The sequence below is a fragment of the Nematolebias whitei genome, chromosome 9 (genome assembly GCF_014905685.2).
Source record: "Nematolebias whitei isolate Nwh7 chromosome 9, NemWhi1, whole genome shotgun sequence".
Classification (NCBI taxonomy): Eukaryota; Metazoa; Chordata; class Actinopteri; order Cyprinodontiformes; family Rivulidae; genus Nematolebias; species Nematolebias whitei.
Window position 1 is genome coordinate 39,294,908 of NC_056506.1, and position 23,297 is coordinate 39,318,204.

General features: G+C 41.6%; 3 protein-coding genes across 5 annotated transcripts; 2 read left to right on the top strand and 1 right to left on the bottom strand.

The window, feature by feature from the left end:
- Nucleotides 1–424: 424 nt before the first annotated feature.
- ftr67 (finTRIM family, member 67) lies at nt 425–6,023 on the top strand. Its single transcript, XM_037682334.1, has 7 exons — nt 425–1,033; nt 2,541–2,636; nt 2,751–2,984; nt 3,067–3,226; nt 3,300–3,401; nt 5,257–5,355; nt 5,578–6,023. Exons 1-7 carry the CDS (start codon nt 425–427, stop codon nt 5,643–5,645), a joined length of 1,368 nt encoding a protein of 455 aa, XP_037538262.1. The 3' UTR covers nt 5,646–6,023.
- A 299-nt stretch (nt 6,024–6,322) lies between these two features.
- Nucleotides 6,323–11,434, top strand: LOC119415180 (E3 ubiquitin/ISG15 ligase TRIM25). Its single transcript, XM_037682333.1, has 7 exons — nt 6,323–6,912; nt 8,195–8,281; nt 8,354–8,584; nt 10,319–10,478; nt 10,549–10,599; nt 10,680–10,739; nt 10,806–11,434. Exons 1-7 carry the CDS (start codon nt 6,343–6,345, stop codon nt 11,330–11,332), a joined length of 1,686 nt encoding a protein of 561 aa, XP_037538261.1. The 5' UTR covers nt 6,323–6,342; the 3' UTR covers nt 11,333–11,434.
- eef1da (eukaryotic translation elongation factor 1 delta a (guanine nucleotide exchange protein)) lies at nt 11,421–20,961 on the bottom strand. Of its 3 annotated transcripts, XM_037682335.1 has the most exons (9): nt 20,879–20,961; nt 18,647–19,222; nt 17,899–18,022; nt 14,522–14,578; nt 13,820–13,895; nt 13,526–13,620; nt 13,192–13,389; nt 12,797–12,991; nt 11,421–11,521 (listed from the first exon to the last, which is right to left on the bottom strand). In XM_037682335.1, the coding sequence occupies exons 2-9, from the start codon at nt 19,189–19,191 to the stop codon at nt 11,483–11,485; spliced, it is 1,329 nt and encodes a 442-aa protein (XP_037538263.1). In that variant the 5' UTR covers nt 19,192–19,222; nt 20,879–20,961; the 3' UTR covers nt 11,421–11,482. The 3 variants fall into 3 exon arrangements, with proteins under 3 accessions (XP_037538263.1, XP_037538265.1, XP_037538264.1); XM_037682337.1 differs by lacking the exon at nt 18,647–19,222; XM_037682336.1 differs by lacking the exon at nt 14,522–14,578.
- Nucleotides 20,962–23,297: the final 2,336 nt, after the last annotated feature.

Genomic DNA, 23,297 nt, shown 5'->3' on the forward strand with positions numbered 1-23,297 from the left:
TAGAATATATTTATGCCTACTTCCGGTTCGTTGAAATTCCGTTAATCAAAACAGTGTTCATGTCCATGCTTCAGCTGTGCTCTGCACTCATTCCGACATCCAACAACATTGTTGACAACGTTTCGCATCACAACGTATAAAACAAATATAACGAATTTTATAAATAGTTTTGCACACAAAAGTTGACAAAAAGCATAAGGATTAAAAGTAGCAACATGAATAACGGACGTAGACATGATTATATTTAGGGCGTGGTCTTATTTTACGCATGCGCATTAGTTCTTACACTTTTGTTTCCGGTGTCGTTGCTCTAACTCCGCCTCCATCAGTTTTCACTTCCTGTTTACGAAGCAGCAGCAGCTGTGTTTTGAACGGACTTCTCGAGTTTTCCGTAGTTTTTACCTTCTCTGCTTTGTTTTTAAAGATGGCTCAAGGCGGAGTTGTACTGGACAGGGACCAGTTCAACTGCTCCATATGTCTGGACGTGTTAAAGCGCCCGGTGACCATCCCGTGCGGACACAGCTACTGCTCGGACTGTATCCAGAACTACTGGGACCAAGACGACTTCTTCGGGGTCTTCGTCTGCCCGCAGTGCCGACAGAGCTTCACCCCGAGGCCAGCGCTCGCCAGGAACACCATGCTGGCAGATGTGGTGGAGAAGTTCAAGGAAACGGGACTCCAAGCAGACGATGTCCTATTGTCGGCGGAGCAGACTCCAAGTTTAGCCGAAGCGGACGACGTGGAGTGCGACGTCTGCGTCGGCAGAAAGAACAAAGCCATCAAGTCCTGCTTGGTTTGTTTGGCCTCCTACTGCGACGTGCACGTCCAGCCTCACTACGAGTCCGCTGCTTTTAAGAAGCACAGTCTGGTGTCGGCGAACAAGCGGCTGCAGGAGACGATCTGTCCCCGACACGACAAGCTGCTGGAGGTGTACTGCCGCCACGACAGGTGCTGCATCTGCTGCCTGTGTCTGACAGACGAGCACAAAGGACACGACACGGTGCTGGTGAAGACACAGATACAACACACCCAGGTGGTGTAATGACAGCATCAAACATTCATGTTTAGGTGCATCACATTCCCAACATAGTTGCTCTGTTACAGTCAATGAGCTTTTTAAAGGTGGATCATTATACAACAATAAGCAGCAAGAGAACAGTCAGCTCTTTAATTTGATGTGTTAGAAGCAGAAAACAACGGGTGGGGGAGTGGGGACACATGTTAGAGAAGGTGGGCCTGTGATCAGAAGGTCGTCGGTTCAACTCCCTGGACTGACAACATCAAAATGTGGGTGGGAAAGCTTCCACATCTGCCTCTACCCTCATTTGTCCCACTCAAGGCTCGTAACCCTTGCTCCCCTGGGTGCTCTAGATGGCAGCTTTCTGCGCACGAGGGGTAGCTCAGTGGTCTGTGGTTGTGTCAGGACATCCGGCATAAAAACAATTGCCAAATGTTCGTGCGAGTTAGTTGACGACCCCTGAGGAAGGGAGCAGCCAAAAGAAGAAGGAAGAAAGAACATGCGTCTCCAACAATGTTCAATCAGGCCATCTGGACTGTTTCGTTTTATTTTTTAGAGACGTTTCGACCTTCATCCGAAGGGCTTCATCAGTCGTTAGATTTTTTTTACTTGGATTATTGAGCATGAACTTTGATGTCTTGAACCATTTTGGCTGTGTCCGCCTGGGAGGAGTCGACGAGGGAGAGGACAGCCCCCAGAAACCATCTTATCACCAGCAAACTGGTTGGTCCACTAAAGGAGTGTGCTGCTTGGTGGGGAAAACAGTTTGTGACTCCTCAGACTGATGAAGCTCTTCGGATGAAGGCGAAACATCTCCCAACAAATAAGAAACTGTCTAGATGACCTGACTGAACATTGTTGGATTTTTTTTTACCGGGATTATTGAGCATGAACCTTGAAGAACAACATGTTTAATTAATAAAAGCCAAATCACAGCAAATCTATTGCTGCCTTTATGTAGTGTTAAATATGAACAACCGGGATTCATCGGTGTTTGTTACGTTTTAATCTATCTTTTAATATATTTAGTTTGTAATTCAGTATTAACATACTTTATTAATGCCTGTTTGCTTACATTCTCTGTATAGAATTAAAGAGTAAATGAAAATATATTAAAAAAAACACAGTCAGGACTCCTCACAATACTTCAACAATAATAATAACAAAATAGGATTTGTCCTGGCACTGAGCTAATGAGGTTGAAAGTGAAGGGGGAAATTTAATCTGTGCTTTTTATTGTGAAGTAAAATTAAGTTAAAATTGAGAAAACGACCTTTTAAACCTCTTAGTTGTTGTGGGTAAAAGTTCAACCTTTTTAATCCAGACTAGAGTACTTTATACTTATTTTAACAAACAAATCTGACCTGATTTACAGCCAAGTCTAATAACCTGTGCTTTTTTATGGGGGTTGGAGTTCTGGTTCATTGATTTTAATAGACAACACACCGTGGTCCGTGTTTCTGCGATGTATTCATTTAGTAAATTTTACTTCTAATTTGAATAATCCAACATTTTGTTTCAGAGGCAGCTCAGTGACATGAAACAGAGTTCCCAAGAGAAGATTCAGCAAAAAGAAAAAGAGGCACAGGAGCTGAGACAAGCAGTTTTCTCTCTGACTGTAAGTGCTCATACTCACATGACGGGACTTCAGCTCCCTCTTCATGTACGCAACAGCTGGCACACTAGAGAATACCCTAAAAGCAGCTGTTTGCTGCTTTGTGTCTTCCCCTAGCGTTCGGCTCGGGCTGCAGCTGAGGAGAGCGACGCTGTGTTCACCGAACTCATTCGCTCCATGGAGCTGAAGCGCTTCGAAGTGAGGGAACTAATCAAAGCCCAGGAAAAGGCGGCCGTCGGCGAGGCCGAGCAGCTGCTGGAGAAGATCCAGAAGGAAATCGCAGAGCTGAAGACGAGCGAGGCCGAACTCGACCAGCTGTCCCACATCGAGGACCCTGTCCATTTCCTTCAGGTAACATCCCTCAAACTTATTTCTCAGGAGGGTGACTCAGCTGCACACAGTCGGACGTCTTATCCTTTTTGTTTCTGTTCAGAGCTGTCAGTCCCTTCAGGCTCCACCTGAGCTGTCAGCTTCATCTGCTCTCATTGCAAACCCGGGTCTCTCCTTCGGCCCGGTGTTGACAGCTGTGTCGGATGTTAAGGGACTGCTACAGGAGGTGTGTCAGGGAGGATTTGTCAGCATCTATGAGAAAGGTAGATGCACTTTAAGGGACATTTCAAGCGACTTCTTCCTTTCTCCCTTACTAACCTTTCTCTTTTATTGCAGTCAAAGATGTAAAGATTGTAGGTCCTCAGAATCCTGCGGTTCAGTGTGAGGCTGCCTTCCCTGGTGAGACTGGGTCAGCTGCACAAATGGAGTCACCAACCAGTAAGTCTGTTCACGCGTGTCTTTTATTTCTGTTTGTCTTTTAGCGGGTTTTTATCACATTTAGACTCAATCCATAAACGTCTTTATGTTTTAAGCCTGTTGCACAACTTTCAAGCCATCCAGTGTTTTAAGTGCAAAAAAAGTCCAGACTTTACAGATTCAAGTACTTTGTGCTTTCCAACATTTTTCAGTCAGGTCATCTGGACAGTTTCTTTTTTTGTGCTGAAACGTTTCGCCTTCCATCCAGAAGGCTTCATCAGTCAAGGAAACGCACAACAGAACTGATTCTTCCCCCAACAGCTTCCTCCAAAGTGGAACAAACCAGTTTGGTTGGTGTTAAGATGGTCTAAGATGGTCATACTTTGTGTTTTTGGTTGAGAAATTACAAAATTTTAGTAAAAAGTTTAAAGAATTTCAGAAATCCTTTTAAAGTTTTAAAAGTTTTTAGAAACTCCTATTAAATTAAGCCTTCATTGTTCAAGTGGCGTAGATTCCTCAATCTGGATAAAAATACATTTAAACAAGATTCAAGAAACTTTATTGTCCATTTGTGAACAAACAAACAGTACAACGTGGGAATGTTTTGTGCAAAGCGCTTGAGAAGAAAATGTTTCAGTACTTAAAATCTAGTAATAAAATACAAAGAAAAAGGCAAATACTGTGCACAGCTGTCCTTTCACATACTAATCCATATTTACTTTTTATCCACTGGTTTTGTTGTGGCAGAGAAAATGATGTTAAACTGCTTTTCCTCAGATTGTACGTTGTGTTTGGGTCTTTCGAGAATAATCTGGGTGATGTCTGTCTCATCATTTTTACTATTCAAATGGGATGCAGTGATTGTAAGATTCTAGGTCACTTCTGATTCTTTCATCTACATAAAAAAACATGATTTTTGTGAAATATTAGGGAAATATATTAATAATGTAACATGGTTATGAATAAAGGGAGCAAAGCTCTGCCTAATGTTAATTATAAAACATTTAGTTTGTTGACTTGTGTGTTTTATGGTTATTAAACTTACATAAAGTTTTGTCACCGACAGCATAAATGTAAAATATCAAATAATTAATAAACTTGGTTAGAAATTTAGGGCATTCACCGATGTGAAGTAATGTTTTTCTTTTTTGAGATTTGTTTTTCTCTGGTCACAACACACCTGTTGTACAAAAACATACCAATATGATGTGTACATATGTTCAAACCTGTTTGGTTCATATGTTTGTGTGTTATGTAACAGCCGTGTCCCTTTGTGGGTCTGAAGCGCTCGACCTCGCTGAGGGATTTTAAACAACTGTTACGTTCAATGCAAAAAGCAACGCAGCCATGTTCCTGTTTAGTATTTTTACACCATTTTATCATGGTAAATGGTAAATGGACTGTACTTATACAGCACCTTTCTATCTTATCAAGATACTCAAAGCTCTTTACAACACAATCTGTGCCTCGTTTACCCATTCACACAGCACTACTGGATCTATACAAAGAATAATCAGAGCTTTATCACATTCATACACTGATGGGACACATCAGAGGTAATGAGGGGCTCACTGTCTTGCCCAGGGTCACTTCAGCATGTGACTGTTGGTGGAATTGAACCCGCAACTCTTGCATTGGAGGACGACTGCTCTAAGCACTCAGCCACAGCTGCCAAATGTAGCATGTTTGTTTACAGAGTTGTGTTTGTTTACAGAGTTGTGTTTGTTTACAGAGTTGTTTGCTGAATCTGTATGAATGCAGCATATTGTGACTTTAAATGAGTTCTTGTGACTCAATGAGACTAACTTGTATAAATGAATGAATGTGACTCTCCTGTAATTCTGATTTCTTTATTTTTTTATCTTTGCTGTTGCAGTGATTCCTCTTCTCGATCTCGATCAAGCTCCTATTAATCCTCTGAACCCGTTCCTTACTCCAGGACCAGCTGCACCCACGTTTGCCTTTTCACCATTTGGTAAATTGAACCATCACTTAACTCATGCAGTGTTTATCTTCTGGGTTAAATCCAAGTTAAATTGGCAAAATAAATATAAATTAAAAGAAAATTCCAATCTGGACAACAAGCAGGTGTTTTTCAGTATTGCATCACTGCATCGTTCCCAGTCTTTTTATTTTATTTTTTGTCCTGTTTCTGTATCGTCAGGGTGCTGAACGTTCCTCTTCTATGTTCACTCAGGCTCCAAGCTCTCCTCAGGATCCAGACAGAGACACCTTCAGCGCCGCACTTTCTCCAGGAGGAAATAAAGACTGGATATGAAACTGAACATTTCACATGATGCACCCACACAGGCTGAATAGCATCAAACAGCCTGGCACGAATGAAGCAATCTGAAATATTCACTTATTTATTTGGCATTATAAATTGTCATTTTAGTATACAAATGTAGTGGAAAAATAAAAGAGAGCACCTCACTATGTGATTAAGTTATTATTAAACTCCAACAGTCAGTATTGACACTACAATTTATTTCAGTACCACAAAGATCACTTTGTATTGTTTTAAATTGCATGCTTTTATAATTATTCCTCATTTTTAACAACAAAAACTTTGTAAATTGTCTGTTTTTTGTGAGAGAAACATCATAATTTGTGATTCTCCATTAAAAAAAAAAAAGAAGCAAACGTTGCCAGGTTGTGTTTGTATAATTGGTTCACATTTCCCTATTTAAATACAGACGTCCAAAGCAGACTTCCCACACAAACACGACGCCATGTTTGCCAGTAAAACATCAAGTGTAGAATTACATTTCAAGGTCAGTGCACCTGTGGTGAACTTACCTGGTGTGTGTGTGTGTTTAGGAGAGGTGGGTCTCTTGTAGGTTTGCCGGCTGTGATTGGAGGCTTCAGGCCGGAACAGGTGAAACCTGAGCAGCTGTTGTTAGCACACCTGTGAGCTACACCCATTTCTGTTCTGTTCCTGTTCCAGTTCAGCGTTCATGCAATGGCAGCTGCAACTATTTCTATTGACCAGGACCAGTTCTGTTGTTCGGTGTGCCTGGAGGTGTTACGGGACCCCGTTACCATCCCCTGTGGGCACAGCTACTGTCTGGACTGCATTGAAGACTACTGGAACACGGCGAAGCAGAAGGACCATTACAGCTGCCCTCAGTGCAGGCAGGTGTTCAATCCGAGGCCGCTGCTGAGCAGGAACACGGTTCTGGCAGAAGTGGTGGAAAAGTTTTTGAAAAGTGGAGCTCAAGCCGCCAAAGCAGAGGAAGTGAAATGCAGCGCTTGCAAGGGGAGAAAGAGGAAAGCTGTTAAATCCTGCCTCGTGTGCTTGGAGTCTTACTGCGTGACCCACCTGGAAGTCCACGAAGTGCGCTTTCACAAAAAAGCCCACAAGCTGATCCCGGCCTCGGATAAGCTGAGAGAGAAGCTGTGCCAGCAGCACAACAAGCTGCTGCGGCTGTACTGTCGCACCGACCAGCACAGCGTGTGTTCAGTGTGTGTCACAGAGCGGCACAGGGGCCACGACACGGTGTCTGTGGTGGACGAGCGGGCCACTCAGCAGGTGAGCTCAAACCTCCTTCCTCAAAGTTCAACCTTAATGAACATCACTCCATCTAAAGTTTATTTGTGCCATAAAATGAGCGGACACCATTTTAACATCAGCGTTTATGCAAAAAAAAAAAATAGTGTGTTCCTGAAAGGACATATTTGAAATTAAAGGGCCACTCCGCAGTTTTTACGGTCTCCGGTACAGTAACGTTTATTTACAGATGTGATCTTTTATTTAAGATCAAGATTGTCCTTTATAACAGTGGCCACTGAGTCTGAGTGTCATTACAAATTATAAACCAACATCCTCATAATACAATTTTTAGTCCCTTTTTTATTTATATATATTAAAAACAGTTTAAAATGTAAGAAGCCAAAATATCTCGAGCATCACCAAGGAGTAACTTCCTGCAGTGATTTCAGATTTCCTGACATCGGTTCACCTTGCTTTCTGTGCATGTTGTGCTCATCTCTTCATACAAATGTTAATGTTTTTAAATCCTCGGCATAAACTTGACAAGTGTCAATACTTTATATAAAATATAAACACAAGATGAGCTACAAGATATAAATTGGAACACATTTATTCGTAGCTTGTTGGTGTTGGATTATACCTTTTAAGCTTTTGAACATAAATCTATAAAGTCCTATTTTGAAAATGCATTTCCACGATGTTTTAAGTTTGAATTCATCTTGTCAAATAAGTGTTTGAAAGTAGCTACAAGTCTGTGTATATTATATGTACAGGTGACTATTAATGACCTTAAAACCTGATAAATCTGGAGTTCTAGAGGCCGAGTCACTGACTGTGTGAAATGTCTCGAGCTGTGTTTTCATGAAGGTAAACTGATGCAAACTGCAATGCAAAGGTTTCCAGGAAGCTTTCGCAGCCTTCCTTTTGATTATAGTTAAATAAAGGAAGTCCGAGCCATTATTTAATAAACACAAGTCACTGCTGTGGATGTAATGATAAAACTCCACAGTACACGTCTGAAATCTGACGCATGTAAATAAAGCCATACGGTGACTCATTTCTAATCGTTTTGGTTCTATAGTTCAAGCAGAGGCACAATCGTTGCTAAACTTGTATTGTTTGATGTGAAGGGAGGGCTGCAGAAGTTAAAAAAGTGAACACAGAAGGTGGGAGAGTCCTGCAGGTGTACTTTATGCTCAGGTGTTGCTGATGAACAGAGTGCAATTTATTTCGACTGAAATCAAAATGTTCCTCTCAAAGCAAACTGATATGAGCAGCAGGAGAGCCTTCCCTGTTTCACTCATCTGTTGCATTCCTGTAGAAAAAACTGAAGGAAACCTCGTTAAAGTCCGTGCAGAAACTGAGAGACACCGAGAAGGAACTGAGATACTCCATCAAATACATCAAGGCGAGTGCATTTCCTCCAAGCAGGGTTTAGTATGCTGCTGTGACACTGAAGTGGTAACTTTGACCTTCACAGCATGCCACGGAGGCTGTGGTGGAGGAGAGCGAGAGGGTTTTCACCAAGCTGATCCGATCTATCGAGAAGCAGAGCAGCGAGGTGAAAGAGAAGCTCAGAGTCCAGGAGAGAGTGGTGGTCGGCCAGGCTGAGGAGGTGCTGGAGGTGATCCAGAAGGAGATAGAAGAGCTCAGGAGGACCGAGGCCGAGCTGGAGAGGCTCTCCCACACAGAGGACATCTACTTCCTCCAGGTACGAGGCAAAGTCAAGCTGATAAGACCTTTTAGGGGAAAAACTGGTACCAGTTGTCTAATCTTGCTTCTGTTGTCATAAAATAACTAACATAGCAGAAGACCATCAGATTGTGACAAAGTATTAATATTTCAAACAAAATAAAAAAAAACTGTTTACAGTGAAAATGAAGCTGAGGTGTTTGTGATTAACCACACCAATGTCTTAATTGCCCTCAGAAGTCTTGAGCTTAATGTTTGTTTTTTTTTTGCAGACTTAAAACAATTGTTTTTATAGGCTAATTTGAAATTTGAGGAGTGGTGGTGCAAAGATTAGAGAAGGTGGGCCTGTGATTGGAATAGCGCCGGTTCAATTCCCTGGACCGACATCAGACTGTGGGTGGGAAAGGTGAAGCATCCACATCTGTCTCCACCCCCATTTGCCCCACACTGGGCCCTTGAGCAAGGCCCTTAAGCCCCACCATCTGCTCCCCTGGGCGCCCTAGATAGCAGCTCTCTGCTCCACACAGGCTGTGGTAGCTCGGTGTCTGTGGTTGTGTCAGGAAGAGCGTCCGACGTATAAACAACCTCCAAGTCTTTGTGCGAGTTAGTTCACTGTGGCGACCCCTGAAGGGAGCAGACGAAAAATAAATAAATAAAGGCTAATTTGGACATTTTTAATTTCATTATTTTGGCTTCTAATACAAAATCCTGGTAAATTAAAACATTTGATTTTTTTTAACTAGAGAGATTATTCACAATATTTTACCCAAAGTGTTAATAGAACTATACTGGGTAAGTGATTTATTTTTATTTAGTTCAAGTCTTCATAAAGCTGTGAAGAAAAAAAAAACAACTTCTGGTGAGAATTTGCAATAAATACAAAGGCAATAACAAAAAATAAAATTTGAAGTCTTAAATGATTAGAAGTTAGAGCTGGGAGCAGATAGATCGTCTGCAAATCTTCTCCCCGAGTTCAAATCTCTGCTAAAACATTGTTCTCACAGGCATTTCAGTGAACTGACTTGAGGTTTTTTATTCTGTGTTCTTCTGTTTTAAATGTGTGTTATTAATTCTTCAGTATTATCATTAGTGGGTTTTTTTTTCATTTATTTTACTCCCTTGGATGTTATAAAGCACTTTGATAACCGTTTCGGTTTTAAATGCGCTCCGACTTGACTTTAAAAAAAAAACCCACTGACAAGGCTCCGAGTCTGAGCTGAAACCTAAAAGTTCTAGGACAGAAAATGTTCTTATAATCACAGGTTCCCTGTAAAACTAGAAAACAATCTTGTAATGCATTACTAAATACTCTGATAATATCTAGAATTAGATTAATAAAAATGCCTTTTATTCCATTTAGCACACAAATAGCAGAACTCCACGCTTACTGTGCCTGAAAGAGTCATTTCTGGTTTGAGTTTTAGGATAATCCTAAATATTTACATACGCTCCACAAAGGCAGGTGACAGGAATCTTGAGGTATGATCAGCAGCTCGATGAACCTCATCTGCAGAGATTTGTCCTGTACATGGCAGTTCTGCTCCAGATGAAACATCATTTTACTCTAATATTCTCACTCAGTTTAAACAATTCCTGATCTTACTGCAAAAGGTGTAGGTAAATAATGAAGTTGATATGGTGTAATTTAATTTCTATGCATGTTAAATGGACTAAAACTATAAATGGATTTAACTTGTTAAATGCTTAAACGTAAAGATTTTATTTTTGGTAATGATCCGATCTGGCTGTGCAGAAGAGCCAGTCTCTTCACTTCCCTTTAAGGACGGTGGAGATGCTGAACACGGACGCTCTGACGTATTTGATGTATAAAACCATGCGGGACAGTCTGGTTGATCTAAAGGGGAGCCTGGACGACACGCTTGGCAAAGATTTCTACAGAATATCAGATAAAGGTACATCTATGGTAAAAGCAGATTTCTGTAGATATTTTAGCAACTATAAATTATTTGTTTGTATTTTTAGTAAGCTCACTAAAAGACAGCAGCAATCTGAACACCACTGATAAGGCTAAAGGTAGGTGAGGCCTTTCAGCTAGTTGAGCTTAAATTGGAGATAAAAGGAAGTAGTAACTTTTTCTTTTCCAAAACCAACAGCTAAAGACCCAGACATCCCGTACAACACTGAACCAAAGACGCGAGCTGATTTTCTACATTGTGAGTGCAGTCGCTACATTTCATTGTTTTGGTATAAACCTGTAATAATGCATGAATCCTCTTCAGACTACAATGAAGTCACTCTGGACCCGAATACCGCCAACGCCTACCTAACCTTCTCTGACGAGCGGAGAGTGGTGACGACTCGCTCCGAGCCGCAGCCCTACCACGACCACCCGGACCGCTTCACCAGCTGGGCCCAGGTCCTGTGCAGAGCTGGGATGGCTGGACGGTGCTACTGGGAGGTGGAGTGGGCTGGAAGCGGAGGGGTCTCGATTGGCGTATGCTACAAAAGCATGAACAGGATCGGAGGAGGGAGCGACTGCAAGCTGGGACACAACGCCAAATCCTGGAGCCTGGACTGCATTAACAAAGTCTGCTCGTTTCAGCACAACAAGGAGGGCGCGAGCATCGCCGTTCCCTGCAGCAGCAGAATAGGAGTGTATCTGGATTTCAGGGGTGGAACTTTATCTTTCTACAATGTTTCAAATACAATGGCTCTGCTTCACAAAGAGAGGATCACATTCATCCAGCCGGTGTACCCGGGGTTTTGGGTGGGGCTGGGCTCCACCTTGAAGCTGTGCTCCATTTAGTTGTGAAACCATGTGTGCTGCTTCAGCAGTAGTTTACACGTCGGCTTGTAAATATCGTTTTGAAAGAAGTAATGAAACTACGATAAGCTTGTGCTCACAACTCAGCTCTTTATTGACCATAGGAGTAGCAGCAAGACTTGGTAGTCAAGTTTAGATCTTGTTGAAGGCAGCAACGTCGACACTCTGGACCTGCAGAAAGGAAAGAAAGACAAACGTTTGTGTTCAACTGAAATACTATTCACTTCATGTAAACTTAATAAAGATTTGTTTAAACATGCTCTTTTTCCCTGACAAAACTGAAAACAAGTCAGTAATTATGATGCGGGTGGACCTGAGTGAAGTTGCCCCCCCCCCCCAAATCTAACAAATTGGGGTCAAACATTTGTGCCGCTATAATTTTAAAGATATTAAATGTTTCCAGAGGTCATGAAAGGTCAACCAGCCCCCCCACTTTATTCAAATCAGACAAAATTGGAACCAAACATTTGTTCTACGTTTAAGCTGGCGTGTGCAGTAAAATTTTTGTTTGTGCCGCTATAATTTCAAAGATATTAAATGTTTCCAGAGGTCATCAAAGGTCAACAAAAATCTGTTCATGTTAGTTGGTTAGTACCTTTTTGGACCACTGGATGGCAGTATAAGACTGAACTGAAGGATGGATAGTGAGGGAGCGAGCAGCGCGTCTCAAGAAAAATGGGAGGGAGGCCCCTTGACGTGATATGGGCTGTCTCTACTTCTTGTTTTTCAGTTCTTAAAATGGCGGACGCTCGGTGTGGATTGAGCTCTTTAGCATAGCATTTTTCACACAAAGCTTTTAATAAAAAAAATAAAAAAATCAGTTAAGTTCTCAGCTTCGTTTTGCAGAGAAAAACAACTTTTTACACAAAAGGCACGTGTTTTTCAACTGTGAATTTTGGAGCTTCGACAAGACTGAGGTACAGCACTAGCTTAGAATTATCTAGAGCATATTTTAGCACTACACAATGAGAAATTAGTTTGCATAAAATTGTTTAACTGCGGGTTACAACCCTGTTACATTATTTTACATTACTCATTTTAATTAGGGCACAGTGTAAAACAAGTAAAGTTGACTTTAAACTAATCCAGAATAATTTTGAGCAGAATTTGATTCAAGCTGACCAAGAACAAATTTAAACCTTGTGATAGTTCCATGATTCACTGCTCTTCTATAGTTTGCAGGTAAACAAATTTACAGTAAACAGGCTAAAGAGTGCATGTGATCATGACACCTGGTTTTTGAGTATCTGGACACCTTTTTGTTGTTAATTACTACCATTCGTTGTCCAACACATGAAATTCTATTCAGGTCTTTCGTACAGGAATGGCAGCAAAATTTAATTGACGCAGGCAATTTAAATAAAATAAAAAAATATTCTGAGAGCCTGAAAGAAAAAAAAAATCCAATGTGAATATAAATGCATAAAAAAAATGTATGTAACCTACATAGTCCTCAAACTTGGTGATCTCTTCCTCCAGGATATCTGTGCCAACTTTATCATCCTCGACCACACAGTTGATCTGCAGCTTCTTGATGCCATAACCGACTGGAACCAGCTTAGAAGCTCCCCACAGGAGCCCATCCATCTGCACCGAGCGCACACACTCCTCCAGCTTCGCCATATCGGTCTCATCATCCCACTAAGGAAACACAGGAGGGAGGGAAGACCAAAAATCTATATCAGAGCGCTGGCTGTGTTTACACCTTCTCTTCTGCACATATCAGCCTTCCATGAAGACGTAGCACTTCTATACAACCAGATTTTGTCTAGTCTTTCCAGGCAACGAGTAACTTTCGATTCCAACCAAACCAATGAGGTAGAGTTCAGAAATATACATACAGGTTTGACATCCAACAGGATGGATGACTTTGCAATGACAGCAGGTTTCTTGGCTTTTTTGGCTGCGTAAGCTTCCAGACGCTCCTGCTTGAGGCGTTCTGCCTCTTCATCTTCCTCATCACTGCCAAACAAGTCTATGTCGTCGTCATCGTCTTCCACCGTCACCTGTTTGGCTGGAGCTGCCTGCACTGGTGCAGCCTAGCCGTTAAAGCAAACGACTTAGAAACATTCAACCCAGTGAAAGTTGTTGGTGTAAAGCAGAATGATGAAGATTGTGCTACTCTGAAGTCTCTGCAGCTGCATGTACAGAGAACAACCATTTACTTTGATTTACCTTGGCACATGGGACAGCTGCTGGTGATGGAGACTTCTCCAGGACCACCACTCTGGACTCCAGCTTCTGCAGGGCTGACCTCATCTCCTCCACCACTAACATGCAAACACAACAAAGTGTCACACTGTTTTAACTGGACAAAGAGCTGCACCTCTGGCATGAAGGGACCGAGAAACACCTTACTGGTTGGTGGGTTTCAGTCACTCAATAAGTGCCACATCAAGTCATCTCTTTGCTCTGCTGTTCCCACCAGTGTGCAAAAGTTTAGATGCTGTTTAAAGACAAAATACAAACCTTTGTGCAGAGTCTGGTTCTCCAGCTCCAGGCTCTTCATGCGGGTCACTAGCTCCTGCTCCGAGTGTGAGGATGACTGTGGGAGGATAAAACAATCTAATAAGTTATGTAGAAGGTGAGAAAAGCAACATCAGTTCCATTTTACATCTGAAGACAGGACGCAAGCACCTGTAACGTTTAAAGAAATGAAGCCACGCAGGTCTAAGTTCTGTCCCAATGGCATTTTCGCACTATATTTTAGAAAACAAAAGTGAGAATGTTTTCTTAAATGGTGTGTGAGGTCTTTGCCCCCCCCCCCCCAAAAAAAAACTAAATTGTTTCTACAAAATGCTCTGCATGCTTTTTCACACACAGTGCTTTATTATATTTTTACTTTAAAAGAGCAAATCCTTTTCACCCATGCACAATACACGTCGTACTTTGATCACATACACCAATACACACAAAATATACACAATATATTAAGAAATACAGTAGGTTAGTTTAATTTTATTAGGTGACCATTAAGCCATGACACCAATAAGAATATTGAGTATCAACCTAAACTGATCATTCTGATCGTATCTGCCCACGTGTCTGTTTTAATGTGGGGAGAGAAACAGACACTGATGTAACAACAGACACAAACTCGACATCAGCCAGGATGTCAGTCATGCAACATTCCCAAACCTGAAGAGCAAAGTCGATTATGGACTAACTTACATTTTTATGCTGCCGTTTCTGCTGGCGCCCTTTGGCTGGCTGCTGGGCGGTTTTCACCTGACCCCCAGTTATGTACAAGGTAAGATGAAAACAAAAACCAGAAGCTGCATATTCTACATGTACACGTTAAAACAAATTCAAGACTATCAAAGAAAAAAAATTATGACCCTTATACACGACATCAAACCAGGAGTGAAATGTTAAAGGCAGAAATTCTGCTTTGCAACACTTGTTTTATCACACCAGATTTCCATCCTGGATTAAGGCAATTGATAATTTTACTATGAATTATTAGATGTATGTTATGAAAAAAAGACAAAGTCAGCTTTGCAATTAGAAAGGCTGATCTAAACTATAAACAGACTCTTTAAAATTGATTAAATCAGGCTCTAAAAAGTTATTTTGAATAAACTTTGAATCATTTTAATTTATGTGACCACAAATAACATGTAATCTCAAATAAAAGACAACAGAAACTGGCGTGTTTAGCAGCTGAAAATCTAGTTTGGGCTTTTAAATCCTCCACTATTTATCAGAAATATCTTTGTTTCCTGTTCTGGTGTTATTTGTGAGACTCCTGATAGTCACTGATAAGACCTTTAGGCAAAAAGGCTGTTAAATTCTCAGCAACGTGCACACTACGCTTTGCTCAATTTTGCGTTCATCTATTTTTTCCGTTTTTCCGAGACAACGTGTGCTATGTGTTGTCATGATTGTATGTTCAAATACAACAAAATTAGTTCTCTGCATTTGACCCATTACACATGAGATCCACCCAGGTGGAGCAGTGGGCAGCTATGCAAGCGCCCGGGGAGCAATTAAGGATTGGGCGTTTTGCTCAGAGACACCACGACATGTGGGAATGGCTGGGAGTCGAGCGGCCACTTTCTGGTCCTAAGTCGGCTGCTGTACCTGTACACCCCCAACCCCCTCAAAAGTTAGTCTCATCTCGACAACCAGATTTTGCCTCGAGGTTGACAACCAAGTGAAACAGACATGGATTAAAGTTGTTGAGGACTTTTTTAAAGCCATCCAGTCCAAGGATCATACAGGGACTAAACTGACGCTCCTTTCAACAAAAAGAACTAGAGCTGCAGTTTTATCCAATGAGAGCAACGCAGGGTGGGTCATGCTGTCTAATACACAGCGAGTGTGCACAGTGTTCCCAACTGAGAGACTGCAGGTGAGAGAGCACCAATCAGTTTTTTCCTGTACTACTTTCCAAGGAGGGCACCTCACTATACCTAACCGAAGGTGCTGACATGTAATACATTATTAAACATCTATGAATTAAACGTGTTGGCACGTGACCAATTCATTGCAGCCGAGGGAGATACCAGAACTAGGGGTGCACCGATGTCCTTAATTTTGGGAAATCGGACGATACTTGCATGGGAAACAGATTTTACTGATTTTTTTAGTTTTAATAACAATTGTATGAACTTCATTTAGATTTCAGAGCATTACATCTAGGCCAATTAAAACAAGTTTGTATTGTTTCTAGGATAATATTGTTCAAGGGTATGTTTTTCAACAAAATAATATTGAAAAATTGAAGGTGCATTATAACACCTGACAGTGTCGCTTAGAAAACAAAATCAGTGTTGGTCAAAATCAGAATCGGCAGGTCAGGCTTTTTAGAAACTGGTGATCGGCCAAAAAACTGCAATCGGTGCACCCCTAACCAGAACTGATACCAGGGCCCCCATCCCCCCCTCACGCCTCCTCCTGAGCGTGCACAGCCTGAGTGTCTCTCATGGTGAGAGAGGCTGCATCTAGCGTAGAAAAAAATTCAGTCCAAATACCGGCATGTTTTCATTTTGGCCTTAAATACACTGCAAGTGCCTTTCTTGCAAAGTCTGATGACAAAGAAGGAGATGAGGAGGACGTAGAAGTTTCTCTAGAGCAGCTCCTGAAAGAGTCAGCGAGAGTGAGTAGCTTGGAAAGTCCAAGAAGTCCACAAGATGGTTGACTGAATAGTTGTATATAGTGCAATAGTAAGTTTCTTTTGGCTGCACGTTTCTTCAGGGGTTGCCACAGCGAGCGAACTCTCGTGAAAGATGTGACAACAGTTTTACGCCAGATGCCCTTCCTGATGCAACCTGGGCTCGAACCCGCAACCTCAGGATTACAAGACCACTGCACTGACCAAGCTACAGCAGGCCCTATATAGTAGGCCTGTCTCGATAACAAATTTTGCTGGGAAATTGTCTCAGAAATTATTGCAATAAATGATAATATTGTTTGAAATTTGACAATAATTAGTAATTGTTGTCAAATTTAAGAAATGTTGGTTAATTTGTTTTGCATGTAGTAACTTTCTTTTGACCACCAGATGGCAGTATAACACCGTTTGAACCAAAGGATGGCTAGTGAGGGAGCGAGGAGTGCGTCTCTAAGAAAAAAGGGAGGGAGGCCCCTTGACGTGACATGAGCTGTCTCACTTCGGTTCTCAAATGGCGAACGCTCGGTGTGGTTTGAGCTCTTTAGCGTAGCATTTTTCACACAAAGCTTTTAATTTAAAAAAAATCAGTAAACAAGTTCTCAGCTTCTTTTTGCAGAGAAAAACAACTTTTTACACGAAGGCATGGCTTTCAACTGTGAATTTTGGAGCTTAGACAAGACAGAGGTTTTCCCCCTAAGGTCAGCCTGTTAGCTTAGCTCATAGCTTAGCTTCTCAGCTTAGCTGCTTTTAACGATCTAAACGCGATTTCGGACAGTTAAAACAGATTTTAAAGAGAAAAGAGAAAGGAAGGGGTCACTGAAGAGCACTGGAGTTGAGCCTTTTGTGTCTTGAGTAGAAAGAGACACACGAAGAAACGATAAAGCCGATAAATGAAAATGAGGTCAATAATTCGCAACATGCCTACTACATAGTGAAATATACTTGTTAAAATTTTCTTTAGATTGTTTGTCTTCGTTATTGTAAAGGTTGCGGACAACCAGATTTGGACCGCAGGACGACCTGGAACATTTCTTTATGTCTACCCCTGTATTAATTGTAAAAACTAAAAGTAATGAAACTTTGAGCTGTGACAGAGCAAACTACATCTCTCTCATTTCCTCCCAGGTCTGTGTAGTAAGTAACTCAGATCTTCTGCTGCAGTCTCAGATGATGTGACAAGTCAAGGCAGCTGCTGAATCACCCGACCCTTGTCGCTACAAGAAGCCACTTCTAAATCGAGAGCCTTTGCTAACATGCAGACAGCTGCTCCAGGCTGCTGAGAACTGTGGCAGACTGTGACATAACCACTGCCCAAACCTACAGGGCACCGACTGGAGAGCTGTACAGCCACTAACACTGCAAGTCACAGAAAATAGACGAAAATCCAAAAAACTACACAATAATTTTAGGATATTTAAAGCTAAAGCTCTACCTTTTGTTGCTGAGTGGTGGGGCCATTAGCTCCCTCATAGAAACACTTCTCCGCCTCGTCGTAGCTGTGTTTGTCGAACCAGATGTTTTCTGTGGCAAGGCACTGCAGTCCACTCATGTTGGTACTGAGAAGGAAAGCAGAAGCTTCAGTATGTATGACAATGTAAAAATGTTATTCTGAAAGCTTGTCTGCTCAACAGGTCACGACAAGGGTTTAGTTGTTACAAGCAGCACCGTCAGTGACAGGATATCGGGAACAAAACATGGCTTTATTAGCTGCTTGGCTGTGACTTTGCCACATGAAAGGTTACAGCGTCATGCAGCCACAGGCACACTTGTTGCTGGAATGGGAAGAAATTAAGTCAACGAGACAACTTTTGCTATTTATAAAACCAACAGGCTAACAACAAGATCAGAATAATTTAAAATGGGTAACGTCTAATTAACTCAATGTTCCCCCCCCATTCATTTGCTAACAGTTACTCAAGCAGAAAGCCACACATTGCTCAAACACACAAAGTTGCCATGTCTGCAAAGTCTGGATTATGGAAACAAAAGGCCGGTTGCTGCCTGCGAACACTGTAAAATAAAGCACCCTTTTTGTTATAGTACTTTCTTGAATCGAAAGGATGAACCTTTTTCAACACATTAACTTATAAAGCGAAACAATACTGCAGACATAAAAATAATCACAGTTGTTAAATAAGCCAAACACACATCTGTTGCTCTCTGTGTGGGCGATGTCATACTTGTCCCATCTCGGCTTGCTTTCAGTCTCAGAGAAGCCTCTCTTCCTCGGGTGTGCTCCTCTGCTGCCTTTGCTCCCCTGCTCTGTTTCAGAGGAGGTGCGATCTCGGACTTTACCTAACTGACGGTGAGGGGTACCAGAAGCCTTCACAGTGGTGACGGGGGGCCTCTGATCTGGATGTAGGTCTTGGCCGCGTCTGGAGTGGAAGGTCAAACTTCCTCTTACGTTTGGGCTCCGTGGAGAAGATGACAGAGGTCCATCGCCATCAGAAGGGAGTCGCCGCTGGTAGTTACCTTCTGCCTGCATGCCCTGGAGGACAGGGCTTTGGCCATAGGAGCCACCTGCTTCCACAGAAGAGCCCAGCCGCTCATATTCAGAGCCAGAGCTCTCCGAGTGGGACAAATGCGAGCGATGTCGCAGCCTTCCGAACTGGACGTTGTCCCCACTGATGATTCCTCGCTCCACAGTGGGAATGTTGCCCTGCCTGAAGGCCCCAACTGGGATAGCATTCTGAGGGACTTCTCTCTGATGAGGATTTTGATCCATTTCTTTACTAAATGGGAGTCTTCTCTACTGACTTGGGTATTGAAGTTGTAAAGGAGAGAAAAGATAGAAGCTAGAAATTATATTTCAGGGTGAAATTAGCGTCACAGTGAAACATACTGAGAATCTTTGAAACGCCACTGCAGCCTGATCAAGAAGCTGATATTACCAGGTATTTATCTTTAACAGAAGGGAACATTTTGAAATGAACTTTACGGGAATAGACTTGGCAGCTATGAACAATCCTGAAAAAAGGATCAATCTGACACTGGACTTTGAAAAAGCAAATGAACAAGCAAGGAAAATGTAACATAATACCACACATGGCAATTAATCAGCGTTAAATACTTTTAACCCTTTTAGGGTTAAATACTGTATATTTGCAGTGTTTCCTCAGTATACATTTTGGATGCATGTGTTTTATCTTTTGCAGGAAATAACAGATTTTTAAATTAGCCCTTATTTTATCCTTTCTGGAAAATTATTTTTAATTAAACAGTTTTAGGACAATATTTTGCAGCTTTTGGTGGGTGTTATCAACAGAACATAACCATTGCTTTTATTTACACTTTTTTTTAAGGAAACACTGTTAATGTGTAAAGTATGACAAGATGTCGCTTCCTCAACATTCACCTGTGCAGCAGGAAGTGAGGCGCTCACCTTTGTTTGGGTGTGTTCGAGAATAATGCACGCTACAAACTGTGGAAGTCAATATTAATGTAATTTACTGTGCAAATTAAACTTACAGGCATTAATAAGGAAAATGCTACAACATCAATGCTTTATAGAGGGAAAATACAATCAATATTCACATTATGCATAAAAATTAGAAAAGGAAGCCCTGTTAGTGCAGATGCAATCTTAGATGCTAATTTATTAGGAAAAATAAGACTAAACAAAATACAGAATGATAAACCCCTAAAACAGGCATACATTCAACTTTTTAGGGATGATTTTGGCAGCTGTTTATTAATGTTTAGTATGTGTGATTAGTATTTAGAGATCATGTGTTCTTCTAAATAGAAAGTCAGTTTAATACCAACATTTTAAGCAAAATACAAAACAGTTTATTCTTGTGTTGAACAATTAAACTGAGTTTAGATACTTCACAAGTTTCAAAGTAGCATGCTAAACCAGGCCAACCCTAAATATTTCACATAGAAGTTTGAAAACAATTTGATAAAACTTTTAAATTAACCTAAAGAACGTCAGGAAACGGGACCATTTGCAGGTCTGCAGACAGTTTTATATGAAACAGAGTTTGTATTTGTGCAACAATAGACACACAACTGCAAATAATACGGCCAAGAACATCAGCTAAAGGCAACTTTAAGCTCAATACTCACCTTCAGTAAAGAGAAAAACACAGCAGCGACGAAGAAAACAGAAAAATAAAGTTTAACCCTTCTTTAAATGAGATATAAAATGCACCCCCAATAATCGCAAAAGGTGGTTTATTTGAGTATGTTACCAGTAATAGAAATAATTGAACAAGAAACAATCCAGACAAGAACGAGAACATTCAACGTTTAAGGAATATGTTGTTCAACTGTTAGCTAAGTTTTCTGACAGAATCACCAACTATCGCCACGTGGCGATAAGAAACTCCAAAAGTTGGAAAACTCAGAGTTTTACCAACAGTACAAAACAAATGAATGTCAAGTCATAAAATCTACTTTACGACACTTACTTTTAGTTTTATTCGACGTTTTATGGCCCAGTGATTGTCAGAGTGCGTGTTGCCGCAGCTGTATCTGACAGTGGAAGAGGACGGGCATTAACCGGAAGCGACTATTCTTCCGTTTCAGAGGGGGGAGACGAGAGAAGCCGTTTTCACTTTGTAGGTAATTCTTCAAGGTTTATGCTAAATTTTTAGAAAAAATATTTACTTAAACAATAAATAAGACAGGTATTAGCAATTCCGAAGCGATAATGGATTATTATTTTAGCTACAACCGCACCTTGAGATTGGTATGATCGTTTTAGGCAAAATAACTTCATTTCCCATGATGCTGCGGAATGGACACGGCACTTAACTGTGGCTGACAGATATTTGTGATACTGAAAAATTTACTGTATGAATATGGAACACCGAGATGCTCAAAATTAAAATAATAATAATAAAGCATTGTGAAATAAGAAAACTTTTCATTTTTATTATTTTATTTCACAATTGTATTTTTCTTGATGGCTTATTTACTTCATAATGCTGTTTTTCATGGCTTATTTATTTCATGATATACAGGTCTCGCTTGTAAATTATGGAGAGCCATTTCAAAATTAAATAAATAAATAAATAGTGTTATTTAAAAATTATTCATACATATTCCATTAAATAACTAAATGTTCCCATGAAATAAAACATTTAAATAGAAATGTTTTGTTTTTTTTCCCAAGATTTATTTTTTATTTATTTCCCGTTTTTCATTTTAAGCGCTTTTTATTTCATGTTCTTATATTCAAATTAGGGGGCGGGGTTTTTTTATGTGGGGCGGGTCTGGTAAAATCATCGACCCAGCGTGCCGTAAGCCCCTCCCACTTCCCCAAGCACGGACACCTGGCAGTCTCACAGCAAAGAGGAGACCCTTGTCCACATTGCAAATGAATCACACCCTGAATTACAAAGCGGGATGTAAAAATAATATAAATATAATTTTTCATGTATTGTTTTTTTCACTGACTCTGTTGAGCTAAATAAATACATATCTTCTTAGCCTCCCTGGTCTATTCAGTGGTACTGGAGAAGTGAGTCCGATTGTTGGTCGTACCTCAGATCCAGGAGGAACAATGCAGGTTCCGTACTGGCCGTGGCTCACTGGATCAGCTCTTTACCCTCACTAGGGTCCTCGAGGGGTCATAGGACTTTGCTCATCCAGTCTACATGTGATTTGTGGACTTGGAGAAGGCATTCGACCATGTTACTTGAGGTACAGGGGGTGCTCCGTGAGTATGGGATTGGGGGCCTGTTGTTACGGGCTGTTTGGTCCCTATCGGTGCAAGAGATTGTTCACATTGCCGGTAGTAAGTCAGACCCCTTCAGGGCGGGAGCTGGACTCCGCCAGGGCTGCCTGTTGTCACAATTCTGTTCATAACTTTTATGGACAGAATTTCTCAGTGCAGCCAGGGGGTGGAGGGAGTCCGGTTCGGTGGCCTCAGGATTCCATCTCTGCTCTTTGCAGATGATGTGGTCCTGTTGGCGTTGATCTCCAGCTCACACTGGAGCAGTTTGCAGCTGACTGTGAAGTGGCTGAGCCAAGAATCAGCACCTCCAAATCTGAGGCCATGGTCCTCAACCGGAAAAGGTGGATTGCTCTCTTCAGGTCGAAGGTGAGGTTCTGCCGCAAGTGGAGAAATTCAAGTACAGTATCTCAGGGTTTGTTCACAAGTGAAGGAAGAATGGAGAGTGAGAATGACAGACATATTGGTGCAGCATCTGCAGTACTGCAGATTTTGTTCTGGTCCATTGTGGTGAAAATGCTGAGCTGTAAGGCAAAGCTCTCTGTTTACCAGTCGGTCTATGTTCTTACCCTCACCTATGGCCACAAACTCTAAGAATGAAATCGTAGATACAGGCAGTTAAAATGAATTTTCTCTGCTGGGTAGCTGGACTCTCCCTTAGAGATAGGGTGAGTTCAGTTATCCGGGAGAGACTCAGAGTAGAACCGATGCTACTCCACATCGAGAGGATCCAATTGAGGTGGTTCGGGCATCTGGTAAGGATGCTTCATGGGCACCTCCCTAGGGAGGTGCTTTTGGCATGTCCAACCAGGAGGAGACCCCGGGGAAACCCCAGGCCAACCAAGAGATGTTGGCCTGGGAATGCCTTGGGGTCCCCCCAGAAGAACTAAGGTGGCTGTGGAAAGAGATGTCTTGACCTCCCTGCTCAAGCTGCTGCCCCTGCGACCCGACTTTGGAACAAGCGGAAGATAATGGATGGATGGATGGATTTTATTCTACAGAAAACAGAGTTAAGGCGGTCAACGAGTGTTTGCATGTTCACCCACTCACCAAAGCCATTGTAGATAACATCAAAAAGAGGAACAGAAGGTCGGTCAACAAAGTTGTCCAACTGATGAACGAGGGCCTCTTTCACCATCTTGTACCCTGAA